At 38.0% G+C, this 17,588-nt stretch overlaps 1 protein-coding gene across 1 annotated transcript; it reads left to right on the top strand.

Annotated features, from left to right (window-relative positions):
• Positions 1-336: 336 nt before the first annotated feature.
• Positions 337-16,058, top strand: ywhaqa (tyrosine 3-monooxygenase/tryptophan 5-monooxygenase activation protein, theta polypeptide a). Its single transcript, XM_056240038.1, has 6 exons — positions 337-470; positions 1,157-1,592; positions 9,588-9,711; positions 15,175-15,338; positions 15,728-15,823; positions 15,987-16,058. Exons 2-6 carry the CDS (start codon positions 1,299-1,301, stop codon positions 16,041-16,043), a joined length of 735 nt encoding a protein of 244 aa, XP_056096013.1. The 5' UTR covers positions 337-470; positions 1,157-1,298; the 3' UTR covers positions 16,044-16,058.
• Positions 16,059-17,588: the final 1,530 nt, after the last annotated feature.

Genomic DNA, 17,588 nt, shown 5'->3' with positions numbered 1-17,588 from the left:
ATAGTTAAATTGCGGCCAATATAGACGTGCCAATAAGAGTAGGCCTACTATGCAAACACTAATGCAAACAGCGCTACATGCTGAATGTTTAGACAAAAATACGACGTAAAAGTGGATATAACATATTTACAATGTTGTGTGAAACATTTTTACATCATTAATTTTCCGAAATAATGATCCTACTGCCACGCCCGCTGAGTGCACAAGGGGGTCGTGATAATGACGTCCTCTCACGTAAACTCCATGGTCTCAGGGTGAACCTCCTCTATTCCCGCCTTTATTTCAATATTTTATCGACCATTGGTCAATTTAGCCTGACCTACGATAAAATGCATGATATATCTAAGACCTGATTGGACTTGCGTCCTAAAAGCCACGCCCCCTTTCAGTTTGGTTGAGGGGAAGGCGAATCTTTTCTCCCAAAGCGGATATACCTTTCGCGGAGTAGCTGATTGGTACCGTTCTTCAAGGTGGGAAACATTTCTTATCTTTTTTTTACCTTGTCGTACATTATTCCTTACTCCAGTTATATAATGAATTTGAACATGTTTGACCTTAGCGTTTGCTGCCAGGCGTTATTTTGTAAAACTCAAAAGCCCTGTCAGACAAGAGTGCAGTCGTTAGCTGTCACAAGCTAACCAAATCAATTACACGCGCTATCAGGTGAACTGGGCTTTATTAAAAGCCAATGCAAATATTTGATATGTATTGACATGATTTATCTTGAACGATGTTTAAAACATCTTCACGAACAGCGGGCAGGTTTGCTGGAAGTGACATGAAATCGTGGCGCTGGTCGTGGTCCATTAGTAGTAGGTTAACGTTAGTTAGCCATCGGCTGGTTAATGGACAGTATAGATTAGACAAGCGTGAGTAACCCGAGCAGGCGAAATTTATTTAATATTAAACCTCTAACTTATATGCTACTTATTTTGTGAATTAAATAAAGAGGTTAACAGGACAGTTTTCCTCTAATCCTCTTTATGTGGTTTAAATTGACATGTTAAACAAAATATGTATTGTGTATATAGCATAACACTTTTTGGCAGACTGAAAGCGGTGAAATATTTTAAAATACGTTATTTATAAATCTAAACAAATGGCTATGTCCGTTCTGAACATGTGATTGATTAAAACTGTCATATTCTATCCTCAGGTGCTGCTGGATCACTTCACCCTTACTGCTTCGGCCAGCCAGCTTCTCCTTTCCCCCTTTACACACTGTTTTTCTCTCCCTCCCCACTTTGCCGGACTCGTCATTTCCCGGAGTTTAAACGGCCGCATCGTGCGATTAAATCATGGATAAGACGGAGCTGATTCAGAAAGCCAAGCTGGCGGAGCAGGCGGAGCGCTATGATGACATGGCGGCGTGCATGAAGCAGGTGACGGAGCAGGGAGCCGAACTCACCAACGAGGAGAGGAACCTGCTCTCCGTCGCCTACAAGAACGTCGTCGGGGCCCGGAGGTCGGCCTGGAGGGTTATCTCCAGTATTGAACAGAAAACCGAGGGCAACGACAAGAAGCTTCAGATGGTGAAGGAGTACAGGGAGAAGGTGGAGGGCGAATTACGCGACATTTGCAACGAGGTGTTGGTAAGGCTGTACCCTTTAATGCGTATATAGGCTACTATACTAAATGTACTCCACATTGGCAATGTCCTAACTACTGAATCTCTATAAATATCGGCTATAATCTATACTCGCTATACTGTATTGACAATATCTGAACTTTACTACTCAATACTGACTCTGTATTGACTAGATATCTATTCTGGCTCAATACGTCTTTAATTCATACTCCCTCTATATTTGCTAATCTGTCTATTTAAAATGCTGTAAACACTCAATGCTGACTAAATACTAAGTATACTAAATTTTGACACTCTATTACACTTAAAGTCACCATTTTTATGGAATATTGCAGTATTTATTATAAATTATTTATCTGCGCACATCATCATTTTCTAATAAGTGAAATAAATATAGCTTCCCCACCTTCCAATGACATCTCTTCTCTGATGACGTTTTTCGGTGCTAGGGTGGGACAACCTGTCACTTGTATCATGAGACTGCAGCTATAGCAAATGACAACGATCCAATCAATTTATGATGGGCAAAATCAAGTCATGCCCTACATTTACATTTTTCATTTGAGCTGTTAAAGCAAGTTTAAAAGTAAGTTTTAAGCAGGTTGCTGGAAGAAAGAGGTTATTGTCCCGCCCTGGTGCCAGCAAACACATCATCAAAGAAAAGAAGGGATGTCATTGCAAGATCACATGAATTGCATGGATACATTATGTGTAATAAATACTGCAATATTCCATAATATATAAGAATAGTAAATTATGATTTCATTGTAATATTTTATATGCTATTATTATTTATTCATTTTTAATGATTTTTCTGTATATATTTATAATTTATATTATTATTTTGTTTTTGTTGCTGACCTCTATGCATCAGTATTACATATGGACCATCATTATATATGGATATACATATGGAGCCTTTACGGTTTAGTGATGATATGGAACTGGTTTTGAGCACCAGCAAGGATCTGTCACTGTTAGCAGTGTCATCGCTGGCAGTACATGACAGACAAGCATTGAACCCAGTGGTTATGTACCCCCCCAACCTCAATGAATTAAGAAGAATTGTATTCATCTCGAAAGGAGTGCTGTGTTGAGCCATGGCACATTTAGAGGGGAAAACAGCTGCATACAGTGTTCCAGTGTATAGCTTGGCACCTCATCACGGTGCTCTTGTTGTAAGAGGCTCTCATGGAACTATTAGAGAATTGATTCCTCCGAACAGTGGTGCAGAGAGCAAGAACCAAGCCTTCAGTTTCTCACAATCGATATGTATTGCAGGTAGAAGTACAGCATCTTTCTTCCTCTTCTCCCACAGGGTTTGACAGGGAGGTTCTGTGTCATCACTATTGGATTCCCACTGTCACTGCCCTGGTAGCCCAGTCATCTAATCAAACTTGTTGAAATTCTGCTGCAGCACAGACAAGGCTATTCATGTCATGTGATGACATTGACAGACCGACAGATAATTTAAAGCGAGAGTTCACCTTAAAATAATTTTGTTTTCATTTGTGCACCCTCATGTTATTCTGAACCTTTTCAGACTTTTTTCTTCTTCTGTGGAACACAAAAAAGATTCGTTTTTATCCATACACTGAAAGTCAATGGTATCCAATGTTGTTTCATACCAAAATAGCTTTTGTTTTCCACAGAATAAAGTCAGTCATGTATATGTAGAATGACATAAGTGAGAAAATAATGAAATTTTTTTATTTTATGGTGACCAAACTCTATATGCTTTGTCATTTTGAGAGATGAAATATATCTGGTCTTTTGCATTTCCTTACTTGCTTTCCTTACTTTGAGTATGGATTTCTTGAGAAAAGCTAAAGATTCCAATGCAATAATTAATGGGTTATTGTTCACTAAATCAGGTGACCAGATCACACGAGTGAAAGTGTTGTCTTTTATATTGAAAGGAGCAAATAATTCAGCAGCTTTTTCTTGATCATGAGAGTTTTGCTGATGGGCCTCCAGCTTACATTATCTTCATCTTTCTCTCACAGGTCTTTTGCAGTTGTCAAATGCTGCAGATAGAAAATATTTGTGGTTAGAAACAAATGACCTCAGCTGCTAAAAGTAGCCGTTAAGACAGTTTCCGTGGCAATGCATTGCCTTGCAGTTGACTGTTGTAGTGTGCTCTGTTTTTTAATAGCGTGGTTCATTTCAGGATAGTGTCTTGCTAATCCTTCTGCGTGGAGGGGCATCCATAACATGAGGGCGCCCATCCTGTAATGGGGAGCGATTGTGTGTATGCACAGTACTGTAGGTTACATGCCGCAAAATCTGGCAGGAAATGGACGTGCACATGTCATCCACTGTTTTCTCTGCATCTCTTTATGCTGAAGAGAAGGGGAGGAAGGGCATTAAAAGAGCTGGTTTCCTGTCAAACAAAGAAAGGAGAGTGCGTGAAGACAGGAAGGTCAGGGGCCGCTGACACACAGGGAGGTAAAGGGCATGACTCAATGAAATCTCTCATTGTCTAAAGGGTTGCTATTGTGGGGTCATGGTTTGGCTGTTTAGCATGGCCCAGTTTGCCCCTGCTGGTAGATTCTGTAACTACACCATGTGACTGCAAATGGGTCTTTGTCCATTGTGTGCAATTCAAAAGTAGCTAGTATGTATGTAAATCACTGTTTTTATTAATTATTAATAATAATAAAAATAAAGCTAAATAAATTAAAATTACTAGATAAACTTAAATGAAAATGAGAAATGAAATAAAATAAGTTGAAATACTACAGAGGTTACTAAAACTCAAATGGAGATTTTACAAAAATTAAAGCAGTATAGAAATATTAAAGGGCATTACATATATATATATATGAGGGTATGCATTGACCAGTGTTGCCAGATTGGCGGTTTTGAATTTGATTGTGCGGGTAAAAAAGGGTTTGGGCGGGTGGTCAAAATTTGGGCTGGTTTGGGATCATTTTGGCGGTTTTCAAACATCTACATTTTAAAGTCTAATTGGTTAAAAAAACGAAACTAAAGTGCATGTAGTCCATAAAATCAGTCATCATGACATTATTGTACACACACACGCTCATGCAGAGTCAGCTGGCGTTAGTGTTGACATCACCGACGAGCACGCACTTTTAGCCAATCAGCGATCCGCAGGCAGACGCGATTGAGCGCGAGAAGTTGTAGCTGTATATTCAAGTGATCGCTAAGGCAAAGTGACATAGCCTACTATACAAAAGAGTGTACAGTAGTGAGCAACTCTAAGAAACGCACACGTGGAAGGAGATCACTCTATGGTGAATATAACTCTGAGAGGAGAGCACAGTTGAATGACTTGAATTGAAATCAAATATGGGACGATTCCTGTCCATGTCATATGTGCACACTAGCCTAACCAAACATCTGCAACTTTACACCATCCAGACTGCACTCTACTTGTCCCTGACAGCTGCTGAAAAAGGTTTCAACGATGAATTTTGACTGCTAAATTCTGCGTTATGTTCTGCAATGTGTACTTCCGAGGGTTAAAGTCATCGGTTCATTTCTTGATTGCCGTTTTGACAGTGTCCACCTGGACATTGTAGTCATATTGGCTAATTATCCTTAATTATTGCCCTGTTTCTTTTGATCTGTTTTGCTGGAAAATGTATTTATTTATTTATTTTATTTTATCATCGTTATTTTGTTTTAAGGAGATACAAATTGTGCTTATCAACCTTAAATGACATGGTAATGAAATTATATCACATTATTTTGGCAGTAAAATTTTGGGCGGTTTTTTCTTGTAGTGGGCGGGTTTTGGTGAGCTTTTGGGCTGTAAATCACCGTCCCAATCTGGCAACACTGGCATTGACATCAATTTCTCACCAGAAAACGCCCCCTCAGCCAGATTGAGGGGCACAACATCCTGCAACATGACTGGATTTCATTTAATAGGAGAAACTGCAAAATCAAGAGTAAGAAAAACAATTAAATTAAAGGCAATTGGACTCAACAGTGTTCTTTACAACTTACCAAAGAACCAGTGGTCCATGGATTTCAATGACGGGGAAATACAAAAAGCAAACCCTGTTAACGCTTTATCTGCTAGACAATACTATAAATACAATTTAGGTAGATCTGAATCCGGATGAACACTTATATCGTTGATATATATATTGTCATATCGCCCAGCGCTAAAACTTGGCATTATAGACATAACATTATGACTTTCTGTAAAGCTGCTTGGAAACTGTATTGCGAAGCGCTAATTAAATTTGACTTGACTTGACAGATGGGATAAAAGTGACGAGGACATCAATGGATATTCTGGTTGTTTCAAAATATTTTGTTGAAACTTTTAAAAGATATCTGGATAACTCGACTGTTACCATCAGGCAGATGATATAGAGTTTAGCTTTGTAAGGAATACTGTGTTTGTCTAACATTAACCAAACCATCCACCTTTGTAGAACACAAGGCTCATTGTAATGGATGTTTTTAATAAATCACGAAGCTCTTTCCCGTTTTAGATGCTATTTTTGTGTTTTGCGCGTCATTCAAGCTGAACACCAACGCTGCCGCTCAGTATGAAACTCTTCAGGGTGTGAACGCAGTGATTCCCACCTACTGTGACGTCATGTGCATACCAAAACTAAGTTACTAAAACGTGAACTGAAATTAAAATAAAAACTGAAAATATAAAAATTAACTACTATAATAGTATACAAATAATACTAAAATAATCTCTCTCAAACAACTTTTAAATCAAAACAGAGGGACTAATTTCTATTTCAGTGTGTTTTAATGTGAATGGTGTGGCATAGTGGCTAAAACGCTGAACGCTGCTTGTTCAAGCAATACAAATAACAAGCCATGACCTTTCACCATTTTGCCCTTGAAGGCACTTAACCTCAGGTTCCTCCAGGGGAAATGACTATCGGTTTGTTTCCTGTTTTGCTGTTATGCAACTTTGTGTATCGTCTGTCTTACTGTCATGCTAGTTTCATCAGCAGATTTCCACAGATTGCTCGTAAAGATGCATCAGGTCTCTTCATTTAAAATGTCTCTGACTGTCGCTACACTTTGCAGGGGAGTCGGGATCAGTTCTTATTCATGGTTCAGCTGGACTGAAGTGTACATGGCTGCATAAATTCACTGCTCTAATCAAATCCTGTTCCAGTTTTCTTAAGGTGGTACCAGCTGGATTACTGGATGGTAAACAGGAAAGTAATCCCTGGCTTCATAGACATTAGATATGTGCTGATCGTCTGTTAGACTGATGAATGTGTACAGTGGGGTAAAGTGTCATGCTTGCTTAACATTTTAATTTTATTTGCTGTTAACAGCTGGCAGTAAACACTGACTTTTAAACAACTTAAACTTGCATTAGGAGATTGAAAATGAAAGTGCATTAATTTCTTGTTTTATCCTTCCTAATGTTACATAATTTTTGGCGGGTTCCTGTAGGACTGTCCCATTGATATCTGATTGCTGGAATGAACTGATGGCATATGTGAATGTGGTAGTTTGCATAAAACAGACTTCTGTTCAAAAGTGTTTTTTGTTGTTTATTTTGAAAGAAATATATACTTTTATTCAACAAGGACAAGTTAAATTGATCAAAAGAGCCAGTAAAAACATTTATGATGTTACAAAAGATTTTTTTTCCAAATAAATGCTGTTCTTTTGACCTTTCTGTTCTTCAAAGTATCCTGGAAAAAATTTATCACAAGCTGCGTTTACATGTACCCTTATAATCGGATTGACGGCTCAATCGGACTAAAAACCTTCATGTAAACACCTTAATCGATCTGATTGAGCTCGATCGGATTGGAATTTCGATCGGATTGAAAGGGGTGTTTTTTTCCTTTTGTAATCCGATCGAGATTGAAAACCGAAATTGAAAGGACTGCACATGTGCAATGACATTAAAATAGCGTAATGACGTGTGACGCGCTGAACCCATTATTCTAAAATTCTCATTTCACTCAGTGTCTGTGAAGTGGAGCAGGACAACGTCCCACCAGTCCTGGTTTCAGACTCATCCAGACGACTGGTTTTGGGCAGTTTTACTACGTGATCAATATAAGCAGCGGCAAAATGGTTCATATGCTCATTGTCCCCAAATCATGACCAGAGACGGATAAATATTAAGTCTGCTGTTTAAAAAAAAATAAAGAACCAATTGAGGAGAATGGTTATGCACGAACAGTGGCAGTATATTCGTGCAGTGTGTGCATGTCGAAAAATCAATTCCGATTTGAAGCAGGTGACATATAAACGCGCACATCAACCCGATTACTTTATTTATCGTTCATGTAAACACCGTGTTTGGATTCATCAATCGGATTTGATGTTGATCAATAGATTTTCATTCCGATTGAACCAAAAGGTGTCCATGTAAACGTAGCTACGGTTTCTACAAATCTTTTAAGCAGCACAACTGTTTTCAACATTGATAATTATAAGGAATGTGTTTTGAGCAGCAAATCAGCATATTAGAATAATTTCTGAAGGATTAATGTTACACTGAAGACTGGAATAATGGCTGCTGAAAATTCAGCTTTGTCATCGCAGGTATTAATTATATATTAATAGAAAATCTAAGCTTTATCTCATTCAGGTTATAGTAGCTGTTTCTAAATGAGTTTTTGGTTTACGCAAGATTGCCTGTATGTGGTTTCACTTTGGGTAACACCCAAAGTTACCTTTATTCCATCGACATTGAGTTACTCTTCTGGGCTCATATTTAGACGCTTTATACTTGGTAGGGGCGCTCTGATTATGTTTTTTTTGTCATTATGATTGGCCGATAGGAACCCGATCATTCAAGCTTTATACAAGTAATATTTAAGATATCTTCTCTTAACGTTTGGACCATTCTTTTGACTTTCTTTTTTCATATTTCTAACATGCAGTCAAACTTCACACTCAACAAACCCAGCCAGTTTTAATATTTCATGTGTTCTAGCTTAAGCACACCTGGTGCAACTAATGAAGCCCTTGATTAGTTAGTTGCATCAGGTGTACTTGAGACAACACCTGTTTTGCAGATTTGTGCTGTTGTGAGGGATTCTCTTCAGGGGGTTGAATAATTGAGACTGCAGAAGTCATAAAAAGTGGCATTTTCAGTTGAATTTGGGAAAACCACTTGAAACATTTGAGTTGAGCGGTTTCAATTACTTTGTTTGATTTGTTCATTGCAAACAGCTGAAAGTCTGTGTATTTTGCCAATAAACCTGATTTGCAATGGGGGTTGAATCATTTCGATTACAACTGTATCGAAAAAGTCCAGAAAAAATGACAATTTCTTCACTATGAACATTGTAATGTTTCTTTTTTTAAATTTCCTCTGACAGTGGATTTTATGTTCTGACACATCCATGTCTGTATGGTCATGAGGGGTGTGTGTTGCAGTTCTCAGGCGTGCTGTTAAATCAGGCATTAGGAAGCACGTGTGATGTGGCTGCTGCTCTGACTGTGCAATCATAGGGTCATGTGGGGCCAGAGTGCCATGACTGCCCTCTTTAGACTAAATGCACTGTCAGTCTTTTACTTTTTCATTTCTCCATTTGTTCTTTTTTTCTTTGCTTTTTTCTTCTCTTTTTAGTTTCTTTTTTTTTTTTTTTTTTTTTTTTTTTACATATACAGTTGGTCAACAGATCTAAAATGACAGGCTGAGCAGGGAGGGCCGGGCTGTCACAGGAAGTCTGCACCATTCTGTGGTATTCAGTTGTGTATGTGTGTTTGCATGGTTTGTCTAACAGCCCCACTGAACCACCAACGCCTAGAATGTGGTAAACTGGGGAAGATGCAGAATGTCAGTGTACTTGCCTCTAACTGGAGTGGAGAAGAATTTGGGTTATAAAAAAACAACAGACTTTGTGCATACTTTTGCAATGGATATTTCACATTTACAATCCTATGAAACTGCAGCTATTTTCACCTTCATTAGTTAATTGCATCAATTGTAACCGTTTTGTTTAAAGTAGATAAAACAAGCTCTCTATCTGTCTTTCCTTACACATGGTCTCTCTCTCTCCCCAACCCTCAGGGACTGCTGAGCAAATATTTGATCGAGAACTCAACAAATCCTGAGAGCAAAGTCTTCTATTTAAAGATGAAGGGTGACTACTTCAGATATCTTGCAGAGGTTGCCTCTGGAGATGACAGGAAGGGTAAGTGTCTTAATGCATTTCTGCTATAAGGGAAGGGAGTATATGCTGTTATTTTCTTAATAATGTATTTAGTACCTGGAAGATTTTCTGACAAAATGTTATTTGCTGCAGTCTATTTAAAAATATTTAATTAATTTTAAATTAATTTTTAAAAATTGCTTTGCATATGCATCCAAGCATCTATTTCACCATCTTGATCTTTAATCTGTTTTTTTTTGTTCAATTTATGTTCTCTGGTTTAAAATGAATGCCTGGTTTTGTATGTTATGTTCAATGACTCGCTCAAAGACTTCACTTGTTTCATTACTGAATGAATCAGCATTTGAGTGAATCTCTTGAATGAATGATTCAATGACAAATACATTTTTAACAGTCACTTGTCATCACCTACTGGTGTAATGATGCAATTGATACAATCTTTATTTGAAGTGTTACTTTCAAAAGGTGATTTACTCAATTTTGATTGTTTCTGTAAACATTATTGTTAATGTCCAAACTATAAAGTTGGGACTTTAAAAAAGTTTAAAGTCTTAAATCACCCTTACACAAATTAAGGCCTTAAAGGGGTCATCAGATGCCCATTTTCCACAAGTTGGTATGATTCTTTAGGGTCTTCATGTAAAGTTTGTAACATACTTTGGTTAAAATTCCTTAATGGTTGTGTAAAACAACACCCTTTTTACCTCCTCAAAAACAGCTCTGTTCACAGCAACCTGTTTCGATGCATGTCTTTTTAAATGATAATGAGCAACTGCTCACCCCACCCCTCTCTTCCATGGGGGGTGTCGACCCAAGACACGTAAAGTGCTGCCTTGGTGAACCGTATTCAAATGGCTGAGGGTGGAAATATGCTAATACGGGACAGTCCGTCAGTGGTCGTGAGCGGAGCATGAGGAACATGACATCATATTTTTAACAGAAACCATGATGATAATGATACTGTTTGTGAAGCTGTTTCATACGGCTATACTTGACAACTGATCTCTCTGGGTCCACGGCAGAGCCAGTGCATATTTGAATGTTCGCTGTGATTGTACTTTTCAAAGGTTTAATAGACAGCTCTGGGACCTGGGATGCCTCATATTTAAGCACAAATGTTTCCATCTCAGATGTGAATTAAATAAATTCAATCTGTATTTGGTAGACCATGTCAGTGCTGCATCTTGTGCTTTGCTTTAGGCTAAATTGGGTCTGTGGGCTTCAAATTCAGGATGAATGAGTTTGGGTTCATTGCAGAGTATTTAGCTGCTTTGGGCTGTTTCTACACCCACCTCGAGTCAGCTGCTTGTCCTTCTGGAAGACATCTTCTGGGGGTTTTATTTCCCTTCTGGCAAGCTGCTACAGAACAGGAGCAGTCATCAAGATCCAGTTTAGAATATGGCTTTGCTAATGTTTCCAAGCATCTTATATTTGGAGAAGGATATTTCATCATCTTGACCTTTAATAAAATATCTTAAAGGGGTCATATAATGCCATTTTTGTACAAGCTAATATGATTCTTTAGGGTCTAAATTAAAAGTTTGTAATATACTTTAATTAAAAATTCTCATTAGTATTGTAAGAGAACACTTATTTTACCTGGTCAAAAACAGCTCTGTTTTCAGCACGCCGTTTCAGTGCATATGACTAGGGATGGAAATTGATAAGATTTTATCAATATCAATGCCACTAACGATTCTGCTTATCGATCCGATTCTTTAACGATTCTCTTATCGATTCTTGATAGCACTGTGTGGGATTTTTTTTTTTTTTCTTGGGAAAAAACAAGTTGTTTTATTTGTTTTAAAGCTTACACTTGACTAAGCAAACTGTACTTTTTATGTAATTTATGTAATAAATGGAACCTTATTGTAAAGTGTTACCGATTAGTTATACACCGATTAAATGTCCCGTGAGTTCAGTGTTGGAAAGATCAGTTGTTTTAACCATTCATTAAAACGAATCGGTTCAAATGAGTCATTAGTTCGCAAATTGGACGTGTCATTATCGGACGTGTGCGCGCCGCGTTGTGTGATTATCCCGGCAGTTGGGACATCCCACAAGATGTGTGTCATCACAGAAAACATTTCATCACTGGATCGTTTTTTTCGTTTATTTGAAGTGTGATTATGTCAGCTGAATGTGCGGAACACTTTTCAGAGAAGATAAGGCAACGTATTTTAGCACAATTCACACCCAGCGGCAATTCAGGAAAAACAAATCTCCGAATGCTCCACATGAAACTTTAGTCTCCCTACCTTACCATCGTGTCGTTTATTTTGATTAATATGTGCGAGGGAGAGAGGAAGACAGCGCTTAGTTTTGAGACGGTGAAGCCTACTTTCGCCTTGCTCCGAAGAGAGAGAGTGCGTGCGCGCGACCGGGGCTCTCTCTCTCTCTCTCTCTCTCTGCTCGATCAGTTTAACATGCGCCCTGTCACAAGCGCAGCGGTTCATCTACATTACCAGAGAGAGACAATTTTACTCACTGATCAAATAAGACTTTGCAGGACAAAGATTAGCTTTGGACGTGGTGCAATGGTGCTTGATAAAGGACAAAAGGGACAGTTGTGAGTTCACGGTCTGTATACATACTATGGCTGACTCAGAGCAGGAGCATCGATAAGAGGACTCGTTAACGTCGAGGGCATACAATATCGATGGATCGTAAAATTTAGAACCGGTTCTCGAGTGGAACCGGTTTTTGATTCCCATCCCTACATATGACTTTAAATGATAATGAGCTTTGCTCACCCCGCCTCTCTGTTCTGTGCGTACACCAATTGTGTTATTGAGTTACAAAAACCATAACGCGTTGTTCAGTATAAACGTGGGATTATGAATTATATTGAGAACGTCATACATAGAAAACATGGCGTAATGTACCCTAAGTGTAAACCTTAGACGCATTCATTGTTAAGCGTGCAGCTAGCGATTTGCAAAGATTCATATATTAATATAAAGTTTAATAAAACGTTACACTCACTTCCGTTCTTCTGGAGATTCAGCAGGAACACGAATAGCTGGTACCGATCCTTTTTTCAGGAGCAGCTTCTTAGCAAATCCAGCTTTATACTGATCCTCGTTTATAAAGCAGTCTGGTGAGAAATGATTCGCGCAAACATGAGAGCATTGACGTTGCTCGTGGGGAATATTCCCTTCGAAAACAAACTCAGCCACTGCGTCTTCAGCGGTTCGGATTCAGGAACATTAAAATGACTGCTGTGTTCGTTATTACACCCAAGAACAGAAAACCACAATCGCTTAGACGCCATTCTGCTCATAGACAGTGCTCCAGCATATCAACAATGACCGCGCCGGTCCGCGCCGTGCAGACTATGGTTGACAGCTGGCTCACGAGCGAGGGCGGGTCTGTTGTTGAAACGCTCCTGTCAATCAACAATCATGGGAGGGGCGTCCGACCGTGTGACGTCACACAGTCGAACAGCTTGATTTGAGGCAGGGGAAAACATATAAGGAGATTAAAACAAAAACACTGGATGGATTTTTATCATTTTATGATGTTTGTGTACAGGCACTGCCAACACACATTTCAGTACAATCAACTTGTAAAAGTGCATGTACCATTATATGACCCCTTTAAGGTTTTTGTTTTTGTTTTGCTCAATTTATGTTCTCTTATTTGAAATGAATGCCTGTTTTGTCTTCATATGTCTTCAGATTTTACAGAGGCATTCTGTAATTGATAATGCATATGTTCATACTTATGCCAGCAGTCTGTTGGCTTAAAGGAATAATTCACCAAAAAAATAAATATTTTGTCAATCAATCAACTGCACTTTGTTCCAAATCTCTACGCTGTTGTTTTCCCATGGATCACAGGAGGAGAATTTAAGGAGAAATTATTTTTTATAAATAACAGCATACGGGTTTGGAACAACATGAGAAGGGGTTAAACAGTTTGGAGTTGATCTGTAAGGACCAGGCTCACAGTTCGGCACACATGTTTTTGGCAGATTCATTGCTAAGTTTCGTCATCAATTCGGTATTTGCGTGCTGTTATCTATGTGCACAGCAGCACACACACAGAGAGAGGTGTGTTTCAGATGGCGCGCGAACAGCGAATTGATTCTTCTTTCGCATCTCCATGCACTTGAATGGACACATACAAAGAACTGTCAAAATGTCATTCTCTGCAAGTATTCTCATAAACAGTCGGTTATGTCTTAAGTGAATTTTAAGAAATTTGATGTGTATCTTTATATTGGATCCGTGCATTCGGTCTTAAAGTGACAGCAATCTATAAATACCTGCTGCTTTCTGTCATTAATGTTAATCAAACAACAAAACACTGCTTTAACAAAGATTAATCTATATTTAATTTATATAGTGAACACTAGGTGTCATTTTACATTTAGGCCTAATTATTACGTCTTTATCTGAATACACTACAGTTAGACATTACTTTATTTGCAACTTTGTTATACCTTATCTATGCTTGTAATTAGTGCATTTAATATTATTTAATCTCTATTTTTTACTGACTGTTCACTTGCCTTTTAATGTTTGAACTTTATTAGTTAGGCTAGGTGTTTTTGCTGTGGTATCGAAGTACTTTAAGTGTTCATTAAGTAAATGGAAAGCAAAATTACATTTGCACAGTGTGGAATATTGGATGATACACGCATTCTAAAGCAATGGCTTTAAAGGGTTAGTTTACCTAAAAATTTAAATTCTGTAATTTACTTACCCGTATATCGTTCCAAACCCGTAAGACTTTTGTTCATCTTCGGGACACAAATTAAGATCTTTTTTATGGAATTTGAGAGATTTCTGTCCCTCCACTGACAGTCTACACAACTCCCACTTTGACGCTTCAAAAAGTTCATAAAGAGATTGTAAAATGAATCCATTATGAATTAAGCGGGACTGTCAATGGAGGGACTGACATCTCTCATATTTCATTAACATTATCTTCATTTGTGTTCTGAAGATGGTTGAAAGTCTTACGGGTTTAAAACAACATTAAGGTGAGTCAATGACAGAATTTTCATTTTTTTGGTGAACTATCTGTTTAAAGCAGTGATTTTCAAATAGGGGGCCAGGGCTCATTACGGGGTCTCTGCAAACTTCCAGGGGTGCCCAAGAAGTACAATATCTTACTAAAACGCTAGAAAATACTAAATATAAAGATGTACGACATTAATCTGACATCATATGTTTGAGTTTATACATCTCAGAATGGGTAGTAGGACCTTTGAATATTGTCTTGGACAAAGGGAAAAAGGAGTCATAATGGTTAAGAGCTACTAAACTAAAGTCAACCAATGAAAGGGTTTAAAGGTCCACATTCCGAGAGCTTGGTTTTTGAGAAATCTATTCTGTCCAGAACCACGGACTCATTTCCACTAGTTAGGGTTTTTTATTTTATTTTTTTATGACTATTATTATATTACTAATAACTAGTTATATTTGTTATATATGACAAATAGTTAATAGTTATATTTATTTTGTGTCCCTACAGACACGATAACCAACTCTCAAGGCGCCTACCAGGATGCGTTTGACATCAGTAAGAAGGAGATGCAGCCCACACACCCCATCCGTCTGGGACTGGCTCTCAACTTCTCTGTCTTCTTCTATGAGATCCTCAACTCTCCTGAGCAGGCCTGCGCTCTGGCCAAACAAGTAGGATTTTTAGATGACAGCACCACTCTGTTGCTCTTCACTAAATTGATTTATGAGACAATTTAGTGTCCCCCCCCCCCCCCAAACATATCAGCTTCTAGCTTGACTAATAATATGAGTTTGGGGTTGGACTACCTGTAATATGCTGTTAAGCAGGGAATTTTCAAAAAATAATGCCAGAAGGGATTGTGGGCATTTTTTTTTTTTTTACATTCTTTTAGTTATTCACCTTTAATTAAACATTTAACTCAGTGAAGGGGAAATTCCTATTGAAAATTTACCCACTTGTCCTTCTAGATTTTTACACTTTCGTCAGGCACGTGGTTCACATACCAGGGTCTTGACTGTTCGTTCACATACCTCAACTTATTGTGGCCTTGTGCTTGCAGGCATTTGATGAAGCCATTGCAGAGCTGGATACACTGAACGAAGACTCGTACAAAGACAGCACACTTATCATGCAGCTGCTTAGAGACAACCTCACAGTGAGTTACAAACAAAGTCATACTGACCTACAAAATAGTCTTCTCTGAGACTGTGGAATGTAGATTTTATAAGTTATATTACAATCATTTATATTTATTGTGCAAAATATAGATATTCAGTATTCAAGCACACATTTGTCCTCTTTTTTTTTTTTTTTATCAGTTATGGACCTCTGACAACGCTGCAGATGAGGGTGAAGGAGGAGACGGAGAGAACTAAACGCACATCTTCTCTCCACAGATTGAAGCGAAAGAATCCTGGATAAAGACAACTTTTTACACTTCTTCATTCCTTATTGTTTCACTTATGATTATTCTAGCCATGTTAAAGCCCATGATCATTACCAATGAGCTGTGAGTGTGGGAATTCCAATCAGTCTGGGGTTTTTTTTCTCTCTCTCCATTTTCCACCACCTGGCTTGTGGTTGTACTGAAAGTAAATATTGAGTTAAAGTAACATCTCCATTCCTCAGTTTTGTGTTTTTGTCCTTTGGCCTTCTTTATGTGCAGTGTCTGCTGTAGAAAAGTGTTAGCCTCACATAAAAACAATTGTCCTTTAATTGTGACAGCGACTAGTGTGTATATTCTGGTAAACTGAAATATTGGAAGTGTCGGTCACAAAATGCAGAGCGTTTTGCCTCAAGCATGGCTAGTTCCTGTCCTGCTATATCACCTTCCATTTGTACGTCTCTAGGGAAATCAACATACACTTGAATGAGATTAATGTGTTGTTGACTGTCATAGTGTTGGCTTAAAATGGGCCTGTACTTTAGTATTGATAGCAAGAAGGCTGTTTTCTGATGTACCAAGTCAGCTAGCATTGATCAGCCAAGTATGCACTTTTCATTGACCATTTGAATCATGTCTTCATCTCGAAGGTCACGAAACACTCCTGCCTGGTTATGGTTTTCACTTTAATGTGTGACCTTGCAATGGCTTGTGATGATAAAAAAAACAAAAAAAAGATATCATGCATGGCATGCCCATTTTTCAATATACACTGGAATGGGAACCAATACTGCATTCATGTTCCACAGTTTGGTTAAGTACTTTTCATTGCAGGTTTATGCACATGTTGAGAGGATGTTTAATTTGTCAAGTGATGTCAATAGTTATTTGGACCACCGTTGTGTTTTTGCTAATCATTGACTGTAGTCCCCCAAAGCCTTGTGAAAATGTACAAGCCCTACATAACAGCTATGTAACCTGAATTAAAATGACCATTTTATAAACCATACAGTTTTGTCTTGAAATTTGTTTTATCTCAGTCTTTCCTGGTGACTGATGATGTACTGCATTTTGACTGGTTTTCAGTAGTATTTTGTAGACTTCTTTAATAGTGACAAAATAAATACAATTTCGTTGACTTTTGAAATAGGAAGTTTATGTGTGTCCCTTATTTTTTAACCGGTAGTATTTTACATTACTTAACTTAGACCACATGTCTAATGATAATCAAAATAATTTAATTCTAGAATACAAGTGATTGGTTAAAATGACTGAGTGCCATCAGTGTTTTTTGGTCAATTTTCCAGAAGAGGAAACGATACATGATGGTTAACCTTAAATATTACAGCACAATTCTGCGGTTTTCTCCTTCACACGTTCAATTATACATGGTTTAACAGTTCTGTGAAAATAATTACTTGTACAAATTAATTGAATGCTTTGAGTTTGTGATAATGGCTCCCTAAATAGAAGATTTTCAGCTGCTTGTATACTGTCCTCCAAATGAGCCTATAGACGCTAGACTGAATTCCATGAG

This window comes from Rhinichthys klamathensis, unplaced genomic scaffold, assembly GCF_029890125.1.
Source record: "Rhinichthys klamathensis goyatoka isolate OS25496 unplaced genomic scaffold, OSU_Roscu_1.1 h1tg000579l_1, whole genome shotgun sequence".
Taxonomy (NCBI): Eukaryota; Metazoa; Chordata; class Actinopteri; order Cypriniformes; family Leuciscidae; genus Rhinichthys; species Rhinichthys klamathensis.
The sequence above is the reverse complement of the archived record's forward strand: the minus strand, read 5'-3'. Positions and strand labels throughout refer to the sequence as shown.

Excerpts from the sequence above, each read along its gene's own strand:
- ywhaqa (XM_056240038.1), top strand. The coding sequence starts at position 1,299 with ATGGATAAGACGGAGCTGATTCAGAAAGCCAAGCTGGCGGAGCAGGCG. Across the intron at positions 1,593-9,587 it reads ACATTTGCAACGAGGTGTTG|GGACTGCTGAGCAAATATTT; the intron begins GTAAGGCTGTAC and ends CCCAACCCTCAG. Across the intron at positions 9,712-15,174 it reads CTCTGGAGATGACAGGAAGG|ACACGATAACCAACTCTCAA; the intron begins GTAAGTGTCTTA and ends GTGTCCCTACAG.